The 19,930-nt window shown below is 39.8% G+C and overlaps 1 protein-coding gene across 8 annotated transcripts in view; it reads right to left on the reverse strand.

The window, feature by feature from the left end:
• rock2b (rho-associated, coiled-coil containing protein kinase 2b) overlaps nt 1–19,930 on the reverse strand; it is a 77,632-nt gene that overhangs the window by 43,404 nt on the left and 14,298 nt on the right. For all 8 annotated transcript variants that reach the window (XR_013822894.1, XR_013822895.1, XM_079887737.1 and 5 more), the window contains exons 8-11: nt 5,911–6,002; nt 3,665–3,827; nt 2,603–2,687; nt 2,166–2,254 (exon numbers count right to left, since the gene is read on the reverse strand). Coding sequence is in view for 6 of the 8 variants with exons in the window: in XM_079887737.1 (XP_079743863.1) it covers nt 2,166–2,254; nt 2,603–2,687; nt 3,665–3,827; nt 5,911–6,002 (429 nt within the window). In the remaining 2 variants the exon portion in view is untranslated. The remainder of the gene's footprint in view (nt 1–2,165; nt 2,255–2,602; nt 2,688–3,664; nt 3,828–5,910; nt 6,003–19,930) is intronic.

Here is a 19,930-nt window from a genome sequence, read left to right on the forward strand (position 1 = left end):
GTTGTTAATGTTTGATTTGCTTGACTGTGACTCTCACTCTGAGAACCAACAACGCTAGCAGTTAGCTTTACCACCCTTTCCTTTTGAAATGTGAAAATGAGATAAATAATGGTCACAAATGAAAAACATGAATTCGTTTATTTAATATTCATTTATTTATTGTTGCCAAATGGACAGATCTTTGTATAGTTTCCTCGTTAGCTAGCCTAGCTAGCATAGTTATTGCCAAGCTATTTTCATAAATAATCTGTAAGATCGTTTGTACCTTCATCTGTGACTGGAGCCCACTGTCTAACATCATCAAGTCATACTGACTGGCTGTAGCTGTCATCGATGGTGCGTTATCACGGAGGTTTGTTTATACTAGTAACAGCTCAGTAATGGCGTCGCCACAAGATGGCAGCCTACACAGAACGCTCGTCGGATTCGTCTATAGTGAGTGAGACGGCAGACGCTTAACTGTACGTTCACACCGCCGCCGGCGAGAGCGGCAAAATTCGCTCTCGCCGCCCTGTCACCGACGCCGTAGAAAGATTCGGGGACGCTCTGACGTAGATTAATGCGTGATTTTATAAAAAACTTTATTTAAAGGGGCCACAAAAACCGTTGCTGCAATTGGTCAAAATCATTATTATTTTGAGCAAATGAATTGCATTCCTGCTTAAAAAACAAGCGTTTTTAGTTCAAAGAAGTTCTAGCGCGAAAATGTTGCCTATAAATAGTGTTGCGCAGCTTTTTCTAATCAAACTGACAACACCATGGATGACAAGTCGTACAATAACGGGAAACCCGCAACAGAAATTATTAATTTTTCCTCCATTTTGCTTAGGAACTAATGTGGTGGGAACCAAAGTTTACAGAATTGTGTTCTCTCGTATTCCCTCAGGCGGAGGACTTCTACATTCCGACTGGTTGCCGCCGTTGCCGCCGAACCGCGTCATAGCTTATTACCATAAAGTTGACTTGATTTCAACTCTTCTCGCCGCTCTCGCCGTCCAAGACGCGCCGCGCCGCCCTCGCCGGAGCTCGCCGCCGGCTCTCATTGAAAATGAATGGCTTCCGGCCACTTTGACGCTCTCGCCGCCGGCGGTGTGAACGCACAGTTAAACACCAGAGCGTCACCCATACTTGAGTATGTACTAGGCGAAATGGCGCTGCTCATTCACACAGACACGCAGAACAAGCAGAATATAGTTTTACAGTATAGCAGTTTTTTCCGCTGTATATTAATAGACACACTCATATAGCGATTTGATTAATTGCGCAGCTATATTTTAGATTTATTCATCTATCTATAAAATCGAGCATTTTACGTGACATCTGTTATATTGTAAATTTCCTCAGCAACACGGAAATAATATGGCCTTAAGTTATAAATGGTAAATTTACCATTTATAAATTTATCTGCAGGGAGGGATGGTGTTCGCGAATATGGGAGAACATGTTCGACATATTTCCTCCTTTTGCAGCCACTCTTGGTCCATATTTCTGGACACAACTGGATATCCATCTTAAAGGAAAATCCCGCGTTCGTTTTTCAGATAACCAAAGTATTCCCACACTGCAGATTTTAACTTTGTTTTCGGCGGGGGATAGAGATTAGAATTCGCAGCCTCTGTCTCAGACATTTTCTCTGCTGCACATGTATGGGTGGAGTCTAAGCAGTCAAGTGAAAAGAAGTTGCATATGCGCAGGTGAGATCTGGTTTAATTTTTTTTCCAAAACCGTGGATTAGCAAATGTTTACGATATGATAATCGTACATGCCAATATCGTGATAAATCGCCATACCAGTATACCGTTACAACCCTAGTTGTAAGTGAAGATAGAGAATGTTTTGATTTTTCCATATGTGACACAAATAACAAAAATCTGGATCTCTGAGGAATTTAAACATTCATTATTCACTATACAACAATTACAACATATACATGCATACACACACACACTCTATGTATACATGTGTGTATATATATATATATATATATATATATATATATGTAGAGAGAGAGAGAGAGAGAATTCAAATTCCCACTTAAATTGTTATGCTGATAATATTCTTTTTAAAAAGTTATTTTTAAAGATTTTTTATTTTTTTTTAAAAAATACAAAAAATATGTATTGCAACATTTTACATTTGCACATTATGTTTATGAGTATTTGTACCGGCATTTATTTTCCAGTTCCTCCTTTGCTTGCATTTCATGTTTGACTTTTTCTTCCAACCTTTTCAGCCTCTTCTGCAGGTCACTGGACTAGGGACATGCAAAAAACACATTTGAAGAATCAACAAACAACTGATGCAAAGTTGTTGTTTTCAATTCTATTAAAAGCAGCACTTATCTAAAGAATGTGGAGAAACACTCCAATTATGTTGAGTAACGACACCAAACAAAATGGTTGTGGTAAATTCTGCTGCAGAATAAGTCACATGAGCTATTTTAGTAATCTAAGTGCTAAGTTTGTGCCACACAGCTCTATCAGTAAGGCTCAAGTACCCCTTCATTGACATAAAACAAAAAGATTATAGTGGCTATCATTTAACATAAATCATTATTATTATAATATTATTTAAAAGAAAAATGAAAAAAAAATATATGCACCTCTGCATGGTTTAAACCATGATCCTCAATGAGACTATTAGCACTTGAGTCCTCATCTGAACAGTAATTTTTTGAGGTTAATAACCTGTAAAAGAGAGAGAGAGAGAGAGAGAGAGAGAGAGAGAGAGAGAGTGTGTTATGGAAAATTCCACTCATCACCTGCTAGCGTCGTCCTTGTTTACTCAGCAGCAACACACTTTAAGGTTTCATAAATCAATTCAAGATGAAAAAGACTAAGTCAGAAGAATAAGAAAGAGAGAGGAAATGAAAGAAAGAAAATCTTAAAGCAACTTTTCAATCTCCTCAGCTCTGACAGCGGCCCATGTGGCTTCACTCAGCCACACTGGAGAAACTGAGAGAGCCAGGGAGGAATCAGTGAAAGGATAAGGGAAAAAGGAGGGAATTGTGATGGAACAAATGCAGCACTCATTCACGGCTACCATAACCATGCAAAAATACTGTACATCCTGTCTCTATCAATCCATAACAGGAGCTTGTTTTACAGCTGTTTAGTGTTCATCTGTGAGTGAGCGAGAACAAGATACCTGTGTAAAAGTCAAACAGCGCTACAGTGTTTAAAATGTGGGATTTAAATTTTTTCAGGTCACAGATTTCATTTATTTATCTCTTTTTACAGTATATTAAAAAAAAAAAAAAAAAATCAGATTTTTTCTTTTTTCTTTTCACAGTCACAGAAACTCATTTAAAAAAAAAATTATATCCAGGCCTGGCATAATCAGAATTTTTTATGCGGAATATATTACTTTCTAGTTATGTTCAGCTCAAAAATAATTCACAGGCTAGAAACTGTTCTTTGTAAGAGCAAATCTCTAAAATCTTTATCCAGTAATCAGAAACAGCAGAAAAAGTCATGGAAATTCATTGGCCAAAAAGAGTGGGAACCCTTTTGGGACTCTTTGAATCCTTTTTCCACAACCATTAGTTATTTTACATGACTATAGTATGCAACAAACAAATTATGAAAAATATATATTTTTAAAGAATCCATCAGAATCCATCTAGTCACAAACAAACACAAAATGCACACATTTTCACACTTACTGGTCCTCCCTGAAATAGGTGAAGCCCACAAACGGTAGCTGATTTCCTGCAAAGGCACGGGGAGGGGGGAAGGTCTCGTTTCCTCCAGGATCATCCTTTATATCATCATCAAAGTTACTGGTGTCAGTATCGCTCCTCAGCTCCGGCACCACTGGAGCCATGGCTGAGAGACAGAGAGAAACAGGAGGGGGAGGGGGGGGGGTTGGAGTGTGTGAGAGAATATTGTAAAAGATTTGAGCAAAAATAGTGTCTCCTGTTTGAGTTTGAGTGTATGTGTGTGTGAGCGAGTGAGTGAGTCTCACAGTGAAAGGCTCAGTGTGTGTAGCACACAAAGCAGACACTGTACTGAAGGGAGGAGTGGCACGTATGATTTGCCAAGCTGGCCGGTGCTTACTCACTACCTACTGTGCTTACACACACTCACGCTCACTTACATATCCAAAACACTCCCTGGTTCTGGAGCTAACACACTGAGCATGCTGAGAGAACATGTGTCAAACATCTAATGGGAATGAGGCTGAATTAATTACTGTAATTCCATTGTAGTACAGAGTAGCCTTTCTCTGTACCACAATGGAAACACTCATATTTTCTCAATTTACTTTACAACCACTTTAGACAACTTACCAAAGATGTAGCAAAGAAGAAGATAAAAAAGCATGTCAGAATGTGCCTTCTTTGAATGGGAAGAAAAACAGTCTTGGAGTGAAAATATAATTGGTTTCTTTCCAACAACACAATTTGTTGTATTTTATTCTGAAAACCAAGAAAAGTATATGTTGCCATATGGCAATACCACACCATGCAGATACAGTGCTATGCATAAGTTTAGACACCCATGCTAAAGTTGACTAAAAAGAGGAATAAAAAATCATCTTTTGGAAATTGAACTTAATGCCTTAATTTAAAAAATTAGGAAAAATCCAACCTTTAAGGACACCAATTTTCTTTGAGAATGAATAATGTATCGTAAATAAATAAATGTTCTTCCTTAAAATACAGGGTGCATAAGTTTGGACACCCCTATGTTAAATTCCCATAGAGGCAGGCAGATTTTTATTTTTAAGTATTTTTTATTTTTTTATTTTTAGGATACTATGCATCCTGATAAAGTTCCCTTGGCCTTTGGAATTAAAATAGCCCCACATCATCACATAGCCTTCACCATACCTAGAGATTGGCATGGGGTACTTTCCATAAGATCATCTCTCAATGCAAATCAAACTAGCTATTAGGCTAACTGAAATAAAACCATGCCAATCTCTAGGTATGGTGAAGGCTATGTGATGATGTGGGGCTATTTTAATTTTAAAGAGAGAAGAGGGAAAAACAAGTTTAACTCTGTGGTTTTGAGGCTCTTCTCTCGTTAGTAACTGTGTATGGGCCACATGTTGGGTTCCACCCTTACTAAAACCAACCCAATACCTCTTTAACTCTGTCCCGAGCACCATGCCCCGCCCCACGAAAGGAGCAAAAGTTACAACATGTAATGCATTACTAAGTAATCAACTACTGTAATTGAATTAGTTTTCCTTTGAAAAAAGGATTACTCTTAAATTTTCTGTAATTTAATAACAGTTACTTCTGATGTAATTATAAATACTGTATAGACTTTAGAACAATTCTATATAAAACAATAGTGGATTTAACATAAAAATTTTAAAAACAGCAGAAATCTAATGTTAAAATGTATGTTGTTAATGTAGCTTTCTCCCTTTAAATACTTTGGTCAGTTCAAGAATAATTCATGCAATGCAGGCTTTAGTAATTAGTAGAGTAATCTAATTACACTGTTGTTGAAGTAATTAGTAGCTAGTAATTAATTACTTTTTTTTAAATAACTTACTCAACACTGGTATGCATGACTGAAATTACTTTCCTTTTTACCAGAAGCATAACATGAGGGTGTGAGGTGAATGTTTGCATGTGTGTGGAGAAAAATAAAAAAAGGAGGAATTTCAGGAAATTAAAAAAAAAATCAAAATCAAAATCACATATCTATAATTTGAACAGATACTGTATGAATGACTCAGTTCAAAACTCCTCACTCACAAATGAAATATCCAATCCAAGACTTGAGTATATTCTAAATTTCTTTGATTTTTATCAACCAGTACATGTATAATGTTATAGTAAGTAAATAACACTGACTCAGTCATAAATAGTGATTAGTTGTTATTTTAATGAATAAATGTGACTATTAAGTTATGATCACAGATCAGCCACACTCACACTCAGAGGCTTACTGTCTCGTATGGTGTCGAAGGTCCACTGATCATTCTTGAAGAAGGGGTGACATTTTATTTCATCCACTCCAGTCCGGCCAAGCCTCACCTCCCTGAACATATCAAAACACTGGTCAGCAAACCAAACGGAGAACCACAACCACACTCACTAATCTGCTAAGTGATGTGTGTGTGTGTGAGACTGGAACATCCAACAGCGACTGGCTGATGGGAAATGGCAGAGCATGGATGAGATGAGGAATGAAAGCGACACAAACTGCAACATCCAAAAATAAGGAACAGTCATTCCCCTCCCTTTCCTTGCATCTGGATTCAAAGGGGTGCAGCAGTTTGGACTGCCACATGTGGGACATTCCTGCAGCCCAGAATGCAAAGGGAGGGGTGTGTGTTATGCTTTACATGAACACAAGGAGAAGAAATCATAAAGCCCCTCTCTGGATATTTGATCAGGAATGCTCGTATATGTGCGCACAGGGCCGTTTCTAGGCATAGGCAAACTAGGCGGTCGCCTAGGGCGCAAACAGCTGGGGGGCACCAGTGAGTATTTATATATTCATACAGGACATCATTTAAATTGCAATGTGTTTACTTATATTTATGTACACTCACAATAAAACACAACATTGTGCTTTTGTAAAAAAACATTCAAGCAATCCCACCCCCGAAATGGTGCTATTTTTAAAATGAAACTAAAATGCTCACGGCTGCATGGGCAATATGTGTCTACAGCGAGGAACGAGCAGAACAGAGTGAATGTTTTTTAGTTCATTCCTACTGGACGTCCATATTTCACTTTCGCTTTTAAGGTAGCGATTTAAAAGCCCCCGCCGCGCTGTCACACATCGATTAACCAGTGGGAAAAAATTCTCAGTCACATCGCTAATATATTTATATATAAATACTAGGGGTGTAACGATACGCGTATTCGTATCGAACCGTTCGGTACGAGGCTTTCGGTTCGGTTTTCGGGACGCATTACGTACCGAACGGTTCGTGGACAATTTTTTCTGCCGACCAAAATTACGTTACTTCAAATGAAGGCGCGTCGCGGGTGACAAGCGCGCTTATAGAGGCTGGCGCGACCACATCAACTGGCAAATGCAATGTAAGGAACGAAACTGAGCTACTCTTATTGTGTTTGTGTGGACCGTTTATCAGTTTTGACCTGTAAAGCGGGACTCGCGTAGCCTGACTACGTCAGACTTCGTACTTCCGCTCAATTTCATTTCGCTTCTGTACTCAGTCTGAGACAGCTTCAGAGCTTTCTGTTTGCCACCGGTCTGGAAACAGCCGGGCCAATCAACGAACAGAGGGCGGGCTGAGAGCCGTGACGTACACGCTGATTGTACCGTGGATGCGTAGATTTACTTCACATAATCTGCAAAAGTCGTTCACAGCCATGTTCACTCCGGTATTTCGCTCGATGGTTTTGTTTTCGCATCATACATGTGTTTACAGTTAAAGTTAAATGCGGCTGAGCATGCGCATAACACACGCCATAACCAAACGTTATGTGATTGGCTTACGGGTAACCAATGATTTTAAACTTCAGACAAGCGCCCCCTAGCAAGAGAGAAAACACTTCTCTGTTATGCCATTCCAGACTCTGTCTACGAACCAAAGTGAAGTAGCAGAGTCTGGTATTACCAGGCTAACTTTTGTGAGGCTTGGTCCAAGGATCATGTACGTCCAGTTTCGTGAAGTTCGGACCAAATTTGTGACCTGTGAAACTTTGGTTTAGCTTTCTGTTCAATCCAATATTGCGGACAAACGACATGGACTCGTGATGTCATCTTCGCGAGCAACTTACAGCGGTACTGACCGTACGTTTTAAAGTTGGAACGGTGTCTCTGTCTCAAAGGGCCTAGGCGCAGGAGCTGGCCAAATAGCTGGGGGGGGGTTGCCAAATAATGTAAAATTTTGTAATTTTTTTTTTTTTTTAATCTTGTACATCCTCACATTGGAGTCTCGAGTTAATGTACAAAGTTTGGTTTCGATACGTGACAGCGTTCCTGAAATATGAACTACTTCCTGTTTTGGCGACTACGCCGCTGATTTCGTTTGGCTGTGACGGGCAAACGCTTCCGAAAATCAAAAATCCTTCTAGTAACTTTTGTGAGGCTTGGTCCAAGGATCATGTACGTCTAGTTTCGTGAAGTTCGGACCAAATTTGTGACCTGTGAAACTTTAGTTTCGCTTTCTGTTCAATCCACTATGGCGGACAAACGACATGGACTCGTGATGTCATCTTCGCGAGCAACTTACACCGGTACTGACCGAACGTTTTAAAGTTGGAACGGTGTCTCTGTCTCAAAGGGCCTAGGCGCAGGAGCTGGCCAAAATTTTTCTCCCGGGAATAATAATAACTAGAAAAATGCATTTCCAGAGGAACTGCAAAGTGTGCTTGCTCGGGTGCAGTGCACTAACGTTAGCAGGTAGTGGATAGATGCGAGAAAAAATGCGAGAATGCGAGAAAAAAGATGTCAAACTGTCTTTTATTTTCGAATTTAATTCCTCAATCAGTGCTGGACCGGCATTTTCTGTCTTCCGCTGAGCCCTGGCCGTAGACAGATCATATGTTTAACCCTGTCAATGCAGTGGCCTGCGTTGCGCTGATCTTATTCACACTATTGAGTGTAGGTGCAGCACTCTAACATTGAGTCATAATGAGCTGTTTGTGAAGAAATTATCCGCTTCCAAATTATGTCATTTTAATCACGATATTAAAACATTAAAAAACAATTTGCTCTTTATGGTGTGCGAGTGATAGAGCGCGGCAGCAACGAACCATCAGCTTGCAGCGTAACAACATTGAATGCTCGGCCCAACAGCTGATCATAGCTGTACAGGGCGCCTTATTATTTTCCATCTCCATAAATATATCTAGTAGTAAAGCTAATGCAAGGGCTAGAAATCTATTAATCTTTTGCTAATACTTCCTTAGCTGTGTCTGAAACCGCTCACTCGTTCACTAATCCCTACATAGTGAATGGCAGTTGAGTGCACTACATCAGCAAAGAATTCGGACGCTGACATAATTATCACGCGCCAAAGAGCTCGGACAATTTGTCATAAACATTACCTACCCATCTTTAATATTTCCTTTTTTTGGCTGTATGAATTGTATGCAACAATTGTATGTATGTATTTTTCACGTTTATTGCGTTATTTGATTTAAAAAAAGATAATAAAAACACTTGCTTGTCATATTTATTTACTTTTTACATTTATATGTGAAAATAAAAGAGAACAAAACACTACACAACACATTTGTTTATTCAAATATAGATATAATGGTATATATAAATAAATAACCAGGCGTCTGGTCTTATAAATGATTGTTTTCTAACTCGCGTGCACCGTTGCCATGGTGACATTTGTTTATTTTTCATTCGCACTCTATCGCCTTATCGTGTTGGATTGTGTTGGATTGTGGGAAATAGTGTCTCAGCAAGTGTACATCGTATGTACACTCGAATTCAGAGAGGATTGTGGGTAAAAGTAGTGAAGAATGTAGGGAATGATGTCGTTCACTCAGAATTCGGACACCAAATGGCCAACACCCTAAATAGGGCACTATATAGTGGATAGGGAGCGATTTCAGACACAGCTCTTGTCATCATGGAGAGCGCAGTTCACGATTGCATAGCAACGACAGACGCCACAGGAGAACAAGCGTTGTGGAAAGGAGACAGCGGCGCGCTCGCGCTTTCCACTTGTTTTTACACATCTAATGTGCGTTCCATTCGACAGGGTCCATACGCAGTGTTCACTGCTCCCCTACTCCCTGAGCACAGTATATCAGTTGAAGTGGACTTCATTGACAATAACCGCTCATTTGCAAACGTCATCAAAGAAAGTCAACGTGGTCGCGCATATTATGATATAACATAAATATATATAGGACTACATTCATATTTCAATTTTTATTATTATATTATATATTTACAATTATATTGCACTATTTTACAACTACCTAAAATAAAATCACTTTACTTCACAAACTAGCTAAGCTGCCTGCATTCACTGAGGTAAATTATAATCATCAAAAATAGTATATGTAATATTCACAACCATAACCGTTAAAAATACTGTCATTTGTATAACAATGGCGAAATGTATTGCACACATACGTAAACTCCTCCATCGTTATGACCGTTCTGACTGGTGATGACGTGGTGCGCGAAATGACAGTTGGGTGTGTGATCATCGCTCTCCACTTCCTGTGAAGTGATGTATCGATGTTCCCTTATTCCCTATGCCGTGCGCAAATTATGTAAAATTTTGGATTTTTAAAAAAAAAAAATTATCTTGTACATCCTCACATTGGAGTCTTGAGTTAATGTACAAAGTTTGGTTTCGATACGTGATAGAGTTCCTGAAATATGAACTACTTCCTGTTTTGGCGACTACGCCGCAGATTTCGTTTGGCTGTGACGGGCAAACTCTTCCGAAAATCAAAAATCCTTCTAGTAACTTTTGTGAGGCTTGGTCCAAGGATCATGTACGTCTAGTTTCGTGAAGTTCGGACTAAATTTGTGACCTGTGAAAATTTAGTTTCGCTTTCTGTTCAATCCAGTGTGGCGGACAAACGACATGGACTCGTGATGTCATCTTCGCGAGCAACTTACACCGGTACTGACCGTACGTTTTAAAGTTGGAACGGTGTCTCTGTCTCAAAGGGCCTAGGCGCAGGAGCTGGCCAAAATTTTTCTCCCGGGAATAATAATAATAATAACTAGAAAAATGCATTTCCGGAGGAACTGCAAAGTGTGCTTGCTCGGGTGCAGTGCACTAACGTTAGCAGGTAGTGGATAAGGGTGCGTTGAAGTTTGCTTGATGTGAGAATTTCAACAATAGTACTTTTTTCAAGATTGTGCAAAAAGGTGAAAAGTTATGTGCATTAAGAGACATGTCTGCAATGTAGACTAGTGCCAATGGCATTGTTTATGTGGCTTGGTTGTTGGTTTTGAAATAATTGGTTATGAATATACAGCAGAGAGTGGGAGTGTTTTGGGTGATGAAATAGTATTGAAAAGAAGTTGACAGTCTTCATTTACTGTATCCAATAAGCCAATACAAAACTCACCCAGCTGTTCTGTGGTTGAGTGTTCCCTTTGATTAGGAACAAATTTACTATCTCAAATTAAGGTCAACCGTAATTAGCGATGCTTTGATTGCTGCTGTAAAGATGGTTGTCATCACCTACACAGAAACGCTGATTTTTATAGCCTACCGTCAGTCCTCATATTGTAATTAAATGAAGAACGCTATCAGTTTCACTATTAGCTTACTCTAGCAATGCAATCGCAACAACGTGGATAACGCTGTTTGGCCTTGCCTAACTTTATATGACATATGCGCCATATGCTAGAGTTACACATCCCGCTGCCATTTCAGGGCTTGAATTTCGGTGCGGGAATGTGGGGATTGCACATAATTTAAACCATTCCCGCAAGGTTAGCTTTTATAGTGTGAGAAATTCCCACACAAATATATTCGCTTCATCTCAGAACAAATGATTAAAAAATAAATTCACAGATGCGAGAAAAAAAGATGTCAAACTGTCTTTTATTTTTGAATTTAATTCCTCAATCAGCGCTGGACCGCCATTTTCTGTCTTCCGCTGAGCCCTGGCCGTAGACAGATCATATGTTTCACGCTATCAATGCAGTGGTCTGCGTTGCTGATCTTATTCACATTATTGAGTGTAGGTGCAGCATTCTAACATTGAGTCATAATGAGCTGTTTGTGAAGAAATTATCCGCTTCCAAATTATGTCATTTTAATCACAAAATTGAAACATTAAAAAACAATTTGCTCTTTATGGTGTGCGAGTGATAGAGCGCGGCAGCAACGAACCATCAGCTTGCAGCGTAACAACATTGAATGCTCGGCCGAAAAGCTGATCATAGCTTGGACGCTGACATAATTATCACGCGCCAGAGAGCTCGGACAATTTGTCATAAACATTACCTACCCATCTTTAATATTTCCTTTTTTTGGCTGTATGAATTGTATGTAACAATATTGTATGTAGGCTATGTATTTTTCACGTTTATTGCGTTATTTGATAAAAAAAAAAAGATAATAAAAACACTTGCTTGTCATATTTATTTACTTTTTACATTTATATGTGAAAATAAAAGAGAACAAAACACTACACAACACATTTGATTTTTCAAATATAGATATAACGGTATATATAAATAAATAACCAGGCGTCTGGTCTTATAAAATATTGTTTTCTAACTCGCGTGCACCGTTGCCATGGTGACATTTTTGTTTATTTTTCATTCGCGCTCTATCGCCTTATGGTGTTGGATTGTGGGAAATAGTGTCTCAGCAAGTGTACATCGTATGTACACTCGAATTCAGAGAGGATTGGGTAAAAGTAGTGAAGAATGGAGGGAATGATGTCGTTCCATAGACTGTAAAAAGAGATGGACGACGCCCCTTCGCTCTCTTCCATTGATGAGAACTGAAGCCGCCAGAGTCCCGATATGGCGCTGACATATTGGAACTTGAGTCTGCGCAGTAGCGATTTCGGGACCAGACCTGCGCAGTAGTGAGCAGGAAGTAAAGCCGCGAAATCAACGCTCCGCCCTCACTCTCGCAGGGAAAGTGCATTCTGCATACTTTTTTAAAAATTGATTGCAGTACGACAAGAGGCTTATTAAAATAAAGTAAATACAATCACCTCAGTCCTCCGAAGATCCCGAAAAAAATGTCCGTTGGTGCTTCAGTGACTACTTCGCTCGGAGAACCTGTCAATCACAGCTGTCAATCATGACGTTACACCACCGCATCACGTAACTAACTAAAAACCAACTTATTTTTGAAACAGACACTTGAACTTACATCAGCGTGATAAAAACGACAGCAAATGAAAGAAACCACCTTTGGAAAAAGATATTTGAAGTGTAATTTAATTGTTTAGTTGGTCTCGCGTCCCATTGAATAACACGGGGAGGCGGGGCTCATGACCTATACTAGGACCAGTCACCGGGGGGCGATCGAGACGTTTTGGCTTCACGTTTCAGGGCTTGTGCGGCACGCTTGTGTCGTTCACTCAGAATTCGGACACCTCTACAAAATGGCCGACACCCTAAATAGTGCACTATATAGTGGATTGGGAGCGATTTCAGACACAGCTCTTGTCATCATGGAGAGTGCAGTTCATGGTTGCATAGCAACGACAGACGCCACAGGAGAACAAGCACTTGTGGAAAGGGGACTCGTAAATTTTGGGGCATCTCGCCCGGGGGGCGGGATTACGTCCTGCGTCACATCTCTCATGCGGGTTCTCGTCGACCAGGCCACCAGGGTCAGCGCGCACCATAGCGCACACAGGCAGGCACGGAACTAGCTAGCGAACCTAGGTCTTAAATCTAATAAATTATGTTTTTTACAACACGTTTTTTGACGGAAAAGTGATGTTTAATTTCCATAGTCTTTGTTTAGTGAACGAAAGCGAAATCAGGAATTGCGGTCTTTCAGTTTGTTTATCGTTACCTAGCTACCAAGGGTTTAAGTTGTACAAGATGTGCTGTAGCCTTAATTACAATGGCCAAGTCGCGTTTCATATTAACAGATGAATAGGCTTCGCTCAGTTTATTAAATACATCCAACCTGAAATGTCTCTTACAAACTATGAAGGGACAATGAATCAATACACTGACATGGCAATGCTAGACAGCTAGCCTACTTTGTTTGCACAGTCCTACCGTGATTTTGTCACTCTTCTCTCCACTCCTAGACCTACGTCTGGGAAACTTTTACCTCGATAAAGTTAGGCCTACTTATTGTATTGCAGAAAAGAAAAGTAAACTTACAGTAAACTCCAGTTAACCAGTTCATGTTTCTTCTTTAGGTGATTCAAGCAGTAACGACTAATTAGACTCAATACTGCTATTACAGGTGGAATTATGAAATAGAAACAGGCCTTAATGCAAGATTTTAGTCATGTCATAACCATAGACTGTGGTCATAACACAATAAATAGAACATTTAATTAATAAGTTAATCAATAAGTCAGGACAGCCCATTCATGCAGGTAGTGAAATAGTTCAATCAAATACAAATACACAGTAAAAAAAAAAAAAAAAGTCGTTGTTAACCTTAACCCGTTATCAAGTCAATTAAAAAATATATTTCATGGTGTGCATGGTGTGTTAATTGTTTATGTATGGTGTGTATGTTTTTTTGTTTTTTTTTTGTAATGCAATGTTTTCAACATAGGGAAATATATACAGCATTTGTCAAAATTTCCCATAACCTTAACCGACTTGACCTTTTTCAAGTCGAGCCCGAAGCAAACAGCATAAATTTGTAGCTATCGCGAGAGCCGGGATCGAACACGGGTCTCAAGCGCGAAAGCCTAAGATTCTGCCACTGAGCCACAGGGGGAAAACACATTAACTTTTGGTCAGCGCGAGCATAAGAAAGCATATACGACATTGAGAGCTCTTCGCACTCGGGAGTGCGGTGACGGTTGGAAAAACTATAGAATCTTTGACGGGTCCCCGCTGGTGCGCGCTGACCCTGGTCGACGAGAACCCGCATGAGAGATGTGACGCAGGACGTAACCCCGCCCCCCGGGCGAGATGCCCCAAAATTTATGAATCCCTTGTGGAAAGGAGACAGCGGCGCGCTCGCGCTTTCCACTTGTTTTTCCACATCTAATGTGCGTTCCATTCGACAGGGTCCATATGCAGTGTTCACTGCTCCTCTGCTCCCTGAGCACGGTATATCAGTTGAAGTGGACTTCACTGACTATAACCGCTCTTTTGAAACGCCCTGCAAATGTCATCAAAGAAAGTCAACGACGGAGTCGCGCAGATTATGATATAACATAAATATATATAGGACTACATTCATATTTTAATTTTTATTATTATATTATATATTTACAATTATATTGCACTATTTTACAACTGCCTAAAATAAAATCACTTTACTTCACAAACTAGCTAAGCTGGCTGCATTCACTGAGGTAAATTATAATCATCAAAAATAGTATATGTAATATTCACAACAATAACCATTAAAAATACTGTCATTTGTATAACAATGGCGAAATGTATGAATACTTACACACATACGTAAACTCCTCCATCGTTAGTTATGACCGTTCTGACTGGTGATGACGTGGTGCGCGAAATGACAGTTGGGTGATCATGGCTCTCCACTTCCTGTGAAGTGATGTATCGATGTTCCCTTATTCCCTATGCCGTGCGCAGTGCCCTTCGAACTGAACATGTTCGCTCCCTTCGGATTAGAATCTAACTTAAGATGGCAGAAAACCCTGTGAAGTCCACTTCGCAGTCCACTTATGGTCAAATGGAACGCACCTGTTGATTGTTTGAGCATGTGACTGCGCGTTTCTCCTTGTTTTCTATTGTTATGCGCAGCATATTTCCCGTGCGCACAAACACAGCCACAGACAATGAATTGTTTGTTCGGTTAGAGAAGAAGAGCATGATGTATTTTGTATAAAGTTTTTTTTTTTTTTTTTTTTTATTAACTGCTTTGAGAACTGGAAATGCACAATTCATGCATACAAATCTTTATATATTAATAAATACAGATGATGATTAAATTAGACCAATGCAAAAAACGAAATTCATGCCTGCATTTATTAAGACAAACCTAGTAAAAACTAATGCAGTCTATACACTGACTTGGCAGCTCTGTGAAATGTAATACAACAGTGCCACCTACTGTCTAAATGCATTAACATTAAAAGTGTGAGGAAACTCTTGCATAGACATAGGTAAATGGGTTTGTCTATTAGCCTGAAATAAAAAATGTAAAAAAAAAAATTCAGATCTTGTGCATCCTCAGATTGGAGTCCCGAGTTCATGTATAAAGTTTGGTTTCGATACGTGACAGAGTTCCTGAGATATGGACGACTTCCTGTTTGGCGACTACGCCGCTGATTTCGTTTGGCTGTGACGGGCAAACGCTTCCGAAAATCAAAAATCCTTCTAGTAACTTTTGTGAGGCTTGGTCCAAGGATCATGGACGTCTAGTTTCGTGAAGTTCGGACCAAATTTGTGACCTGTGAAACTTTGGTTTAGCTTTCTGTTCAATCCAATATTGCGGACAAACGACATGGACTCGTGATGTCATCTTCGCGAGCAACTTACAGCGGTACTGACCGGACGTTTTAAAGTTGGAACGGTGTCTCTGTCTCAAAGGGCCTAGGCGCAGGAGCTGGCCAAATAGCTGGGGGGGGGGGGTTGCCAAATGATGTAAAATTTTGGATTTAAAAAAAAAAAAATGTATCTTGTACATCCTCACATTGGAGTCTTGAGTTCATGTACAAAGTTTGGTTTCGATACGTGACAGAGTTCCTGAGATATGGACGACTTCCTGTTTTGGCGACTACGCCGCCGATTTCGTTTGGCTGTGACGGGCAAACGCTTCCGAAAATCAAAAATCCTTCTAGTAACTTTTGTGAGGCTTGGTCCAAGGATCATGTACGTCCAGTTTCGTGAAGTTCGGACTAAATTTGTGACCTGTGAAAATTTAGTTTCGCTTTCTGTTCAATCCAGTGTGGCGGACAAACGACATGGACTCGTGATGTCATCTTCGCGAGCAACTTACACCGGTACTGACCGAACGTTTTAAAGTTGGAACGGTGTCTCTGTCTCAAAGGGCCTAGGCGCAGGAGCTGGCCAAAATGTTTCTCCCGGGAATAATAATAATAACTAGAAAAATGCATTTCCGGAGGAACTGCAAAGTGTGCTTGCTCGGGTGCAGTGCACTAACGTTAGCAGGTAGTGGATAGATGCGAGATGCGAGAAAAAATGCGAGAATGCAAGAAAAAAGATGTAAAACTGTCTTTTATTTTTGAATTTAATTCCTCAATCAGCGCTGGACCGGCATTTTCTGTCTTCCGCTGAGCCCTGGCCGTAGACAGATCATATGTTTTACCCTGTCAATGCAGTGGTCTGCGTTGCGCTGATCTTATTCACACTATCGAGTGTAGGTGCAGCATTCTAACACTGAGTCATAATGAGCTGTTTGTGAAGAAATTATCCGCTTCCAAATTATGTCATTTTAATCACGAAATTGAAACATTAAAAAACAATTTGCTCTTTATGGTGTGCGCGTGATAGAGCGCGGCAGCAACGAACCATCAGCTTGCAGCGTAACAACATTGAATGCTCGGCCGAACAGCTGATCATAGCTGTACAGGGCGCCTTATTATTTTCCATCTCCATAAATATATCTAGTAGTAAAGCTAATGCAAGGGCTAGAAATCTATTAATCTTTTGCTGATACTTCCTTAGCTGTGTCTGAAACTGCTCACTCGTTCACTCGTTCACTAATCCCGTATAGTGAATGGCAGTTGAGTGCACTACATCAGCAAAGAATTCGGACGCTGACATAATTATCACGCGCCAGAAAGCTCAGACAATTTGTCATAAACATTACCTACCCATCTTTAATATTTCCATTTTTTTGGCTGTATGAATTGTATGTAACAATTGTATGTATGTATTTTTCACGTTTATTGCGTTATTTGATTAAAAAAAATAAATAAAAACACTTGCTTGTCATATTTACTTTTTACATTTATATGTGAAAATAAAAGAGAACAAAACACTACACAACACATTTGATTTTTCAAATATAGATATAACGGTATATATAAATAAATAACCAGGCGTCTGGTCTTATAAATGATTGTTTTCTAACTCGCGTGCACCGTTGCCATGGTGACATTTTTGTTTATTTTTCATTCGCGCTCTGTCGCCTTATCGTGTTGGATTGTGGGAAATAGTGTCTCAGCAAGTGTACATCGTACACTCGAATTCAGAGAGGATTGGGTAAAAGTAGTGAAGAATGGAGGGAATGATGTCGTTCACTCAGAATTCGGACACCTCTACAAAATGGCCGACACCCTAAATAGTGCACTATATAGTGGATAGGGAGCGATTTCAGACACAGCTCTTGTCATCATGGAGAGTGCAGTTCATGGTTGCATAGCAACAACAGACGCCACAGGAGAACAAGCGCTTGTGGAAAGGAGACAGCGGCGCGCTCGCGCTTTCCACTTGTTTTTACACATCTAATGTGCGTTCCATTCGACAGGGTCCATATGCAGTGTTCACTGCTCCCCTACTCCCTGAGCACAGTATATCAGTTGAAGTGGACTTCACTGACAATAACCGCTCATTTGAAACGCCCTGCAAATGTCATTAAAGAAAGTCAACGACGGAGTAGCGCAGATTATGATATAACATATATATAGGACTACATTCATATTTTAATTTTTATTATTATATTATATATTTACAATTATATTGCACTATTTTACAACTACCTAAAATAAAATCACTTTACTTCACAAACTAGCTAAGCTGGCTGCATTCACTGAGGTAAATTATAATCATCAAAAATAGTATATGTAATATTCACAACAATAACCGTTAAAAATACTGTCATTTGTATAACAATGGCGAAATGTATGAATACTTACACACATACGTAAACTCCTCCATCGTTAGTTATGACCGTTCTGACTGGTGATGACGTGGTGCGCGAAATGACAGTTGGGTGATCATCGCTCTCCACTTCCTGTGAAGTGATGTATCGATGTTCCCTTATTCCCTAGGCCGTGCCCTTCGAACTGAACATGTTCGCTCCCTTCGGATTAGACTCTAATTTAAGATGGCGGAAAACCCTGTGAAGTCCACTTCGCAGTCCACAACGCATCTCTAGAGCGACGTTGTTGATTGTTTGAGCATGTGACTGCGCGTTTCTTGTTATGCGCAGCATATTTCCCGTACGCACAAACACAGCCACAGACAATGAATTGTTTGTTCGGTTATCGAAGAAGAGCATGATGTATTTTGTATAAAGTTTTTTTTTTTTTTTTTTTTTATTAACTGCTTTGAGGATTGGAAATGCACAATTCATGCATACAAATCTGTATATATTAGTAAATGAAGATGATTAAAATAGACCAATGCAAAAAAACGAAATTCATGCCTGCATTTATTAAGACAAACCTGGTAAAAACGAATGCAGTCTATACACTGACTTGGCTGCTCTGTGAAATGTAATACAACAGTGCCACCTACTGTCTAAATGCATTAACATTAAAAGTGTGAGGTGAACTCATGCATAGACATAGGTAAATGGGTTTGTCTATTAGCCTGAAATAAAAAAAATAAAAAAAAATTTCAGATCTTGTGCTTCCTCACATTGGAGTCCCGAGTTCATGTATAAAGTTTGGTTTCGATACGTGACAGAGTTCCTGAGATATGGACGACTTCCTGTTTGGCGACTACGCCGCTGATTTCGTTTGGCTGTGACGGGCAAACGCTTCAGAAAATCAAAAATCCTTCTAGTAACTTTTGTGAGGCTTGGTCCAAGGATCATGTACGTCCAGTTTCGTGAAGTTCGGACCAAATTTGTGACCTGTGAAACTTTAGTTTAGCTTTCTGTTCAATCCAATATTGCGGACAAACGACATGGACTCATGATGTCATCTTCACGAGCAACTTACACCGGTACTGACCGGACGTTTTAAAGTTGGAACGGTGTCTCTGTCTCTAAGGGCCTAGGCGCAGGAGCTGACCAAATAGCTGGGGGGGGGGGTTGCCAAATTATGTAAAATTTTGGATTTTTAAAAAAAAAAATGTATCTTGTACATCCTCACATTGGAGTCTTGAGTTAATGTACAAAGTTTGGTTTCGATACGTGATAGAGTTCCTGAAATATGAACTACTTCCTGTTTTGGCGACTACGCCGCTGATTTCGTTTGGCTGTGACGGGCAAACGCTTCCGAAAATCAAAAATCCTTCTAGTAACTTTTGTGAGGCTTGGTCCAAGGATCATGTACGTCTAGTTTCGTGAAGTTCGGACTAAATTTGTGACCTGTGAAAATTTAGTTTCGCTTTCTGTTCAATCCAGTGTGGCGGACAAACGACATGGACTCGTGATGTCATCTTCGCAAGCAACTTAAACCGGTACTGACCGTACGTTTTAAAGTTGGAACGGT

The sequence above is a fragment of the Squalius cephalus genome (assembly GCF_949319135.1).
Source record: "Squalius cephalus genome assembly, chromosome: 12".
NCBI lineage: Eukaryota > Metazoa > Chordata > Actinopteri > Cypriniformes > Leuciscidae > Squalius > Squalius cephalus.